Genomic DNA, 2,964 nt, shown 5'->3' with positions numbered 1-2,964 from the left:
GAGCTCATTTTAGTTTGGTAAATCCCGCACACTATAACGACAAACATAATGCTGTTTAAAGCAAGGATCGTTGCCATGGGAATACCTAAGAACATGAAGGCAGCAAACTCATCGCGTATCCAACAAACTGTTTCGTCACCGTATGAGAATTTGATAGGTGCGTATTCCCAAATGTGAAGAGTCATAGCGGCAGCGACAACCAAAACTGGAAGTCCCCAACAACAAAAGAAAGGTATTGTAATAGATTGTTTTCCACTGCGATGCTCTACAGCTGATTTTAAAGAACGGAACGATTTGAACAATAATATTGACATTATAAACATCCACATAAATGCAACCAACCACAGATAATGCAAAAGTGCAGCTAGAGCAACACATCCTAGTTTGGATTCAACTAAAGTTTTTGCCAACAACGTCCCAAGCTGTGCCAAAAAACAATGCCGCCGCAATGTTCATTACAATTTTGCCAGAAATAGTCCGAAGGTCTTTTTTAATGCAACGAATAATAAATGTCAAAAACAGACCAAGGAGTGAACAAGAGACTCCAACGACGTTCAAAACCTGCAAGGTTTTATCATAAATGAATGTGGTTGATACATATGTATGCGTTCCGTTTTGAGAAAAGAAAGAGCAGACATAAACAGAGTCATTAGAAAATTCTGCAATCTCATCAATTGTAAACTGACGACCGTTCGGCTTGTACATCCAAATTGTATTTTCTATGACTTCAAAATCGTTGATGTTCAGAGCAATGAGTGGACATGTTGGGTCAGGTGAACGATCAAGACAATTTGATATGCTGACTTTAATCGGCTTTGCTGGTTCGCTTTCGATATTAAACGTCATTTCCACTCGATAATCACTTTCAGATATTGTGAAAGTTTTATTTTCGTCTGCCACTGTTACTGATTCATTCATTTTCTCGATATTTACCATATCCACATTTAAATCTAGATCATTACAATTTTCGTAATCATTGTGTGGCGTCATATTGTTTTTTGTATTTATACACGCCTGAAGTATTGTGATATTTTCCAACAAATGTCTATTCTCGCTATTGATCTGTTGATAGATTATTTGGGTAATATTTTCCAACACGTCACAATGTGACGTATTGAAATATATTGTATACATTACTGGAGGTTTACCAGAACTATAAACATCGAATGATACATTTTGAAAGTGTATCCATGACGTGAACCTAGTAAAAACATCATTGTTGGTAAAGTTATTACCAAAGTTATATCGTAACTGGATTCTGCTATCATGTTTACATAAACATAGGAGTTTACTAGAGTATCCAGGATCTATTTCAAATTGTGCAGGCGCATTTTTTTTGCAGCCATCCTTAGTAAGGAGCTCGTCTTTTAGGCAAATGATTGTGCTGCATTCGCCAGATTCTCCAATAAAAGGATTGAAGACTCGACCAGAACCGCACTCTACTCCCGCAGAGGTAAAACTCAACCGTGATGATTCGACACTTAAGGCTGAACCTGAGGAAAAGTCCAGCAAAATTGTGATGGGTATTATACCATTAACACTTATGCTGGGAGCAGGAGGTTGATATATCGGGCAAATGTTTTTGTGTTTGCTTATACCATGACAACTTGCGCAATGTGTGTTTGCGTACTTCCCACCAATTTTGGCGTACACTGATGCAATGTAGATCTTGCATTTATATTCTACATCAACATCAGGAAAGTCAAGTGGGCAATATTGTTTTCCGGGATGACGATCATAAGGGCAATATCTCTTACTATAGTTTTGAGTTGGTTCATATTCATAATCCCGACTAGTTGCGCGATCAATCTCAGAAATAATGTTTTTAAAATTTATGGGAGTTGTTGGAGCCATGGTTGTTGTCTGTAGTGGTTCTTCGCCTATCCATACAGCAACGGATTCAGGGGCCAGATTAGGGTAAATACAATTGACAGTAACTTTCCATGCTACAACATCCGACATCGGTACGCCATTACACAGAGCACAATATACGTTTAAATAACCTAAATTAGAAGCGTCACTGACTGGTATACTAAGAAGAAAATCGTCTTGATTTGGCTGTTCACAGTTCAAGCGAACCTGTTCATTAAATGTTCCTGGACTACATTTGGAAATCAAATAGTACGAGCTATCTTTACAGACTGTACGGTCCCATAATGCCATAGAAGGGATCCGAGCTTCTTTGTCGTTGCAATTTGTCCAGTAATCGTAACAGCAATCTCCATAAATCTCACAATACGAGTCACAGTTGCACAACGACTTCTTGCTCGTTGTCCCACATCTACCTTGGCAAGTCAGCAGTGAACAAACCTCAATCGTATCATTAGATATGTCTACCGTTGCAGGCACGTCAATCAATTCTGTAAAATGAAATCATTGAATTAACAGCAAACGTATATATAGTAATGGATATTCAACAGTGAACAGTAATTTGTAATTTCAAAATTTCCATTATAATAATGGGTCCATGCAAGGAAGGACCCCAGAACCTCACTGCTGATCTGTTCATGTCGCTGTTGTTACTAGAATTTTAGATACGTTCATCGTCGCCAGTTTTCAACGGATGTACATGCAATTTTGTACATACAAACTAGAGGTGATTTCATGACCCTTTATTTTTCCCTATAAACCTACAAAAGCAAACAAGGTTTTCAGAAAGGACTGTACATTAAAGCCATTACAAAAAAAGGGATACCTCGCATGGATAACGCGATCGGTTAACGATGTGTTTTTCTAATAAGGAACCAAATATCGTGAGTTCGAATCGCGCGTCTTAGTATTCATTTTTTTTTCCAAAAAGATATTTTAACTTAGTTTTTTTTTCTACTGTATTTTGTATCTTAATAAGTTATTCTATCTGTTATATTAGTATTAAATAATTGCAATTATGAACCATTGTCTATTACCTAATAAAATAACTTACTTCACTGTGTGTTGTATTTAGGCCTAAGCATGGACGACATT

The 2,964-nt window shown here is 37.2% G+C and overlaps 1 protein-coding gene across 1 annotated transcript in view; it reads right to left on the bottom strand.

Moving 5' to 3' along the window:
- LOC117108659 (enteropeptidase-like) overlaps window positions 1-185 on the bottom strand; it is a 19,018-nt gene extending 18,833 nt beyond the window's left edge. Inside the window, exon 1 of the mRNA XM_033250754.1 lies at window positions 86-185. Within this exon, the coding sequence (XP_033106645.1) occupies window positions 86-185 (100 nt within the window). The remainder of the gene's footprint in view (window positions 1-85) is intronic.
- Between the last annotated feature and the right edge of the window lie 2,779 nt (window positions 186-2,964).

This window comes from Anneissia japonica, unplaced genomic scaffold (assembly GCF_011630105.1).
Source record: "Anneissia japonica isolate Jap-2015-1 unplaced genomic scaffold, ASM1163010v1 scaffold1587_len1432017_cov164, whole genome shotgun sequence".
NCBI classification, from domain to species: Eukaryota; Metazoa; Echinodermata; class Crinoidea; order Comatulida; family Comatulidae; genus Anneissia; species Anneissia japonica.
Note: the sequence above shows the minus strand (reverse complement) of the source record. Positions and strands in the feature narration are given on the sequence as shown.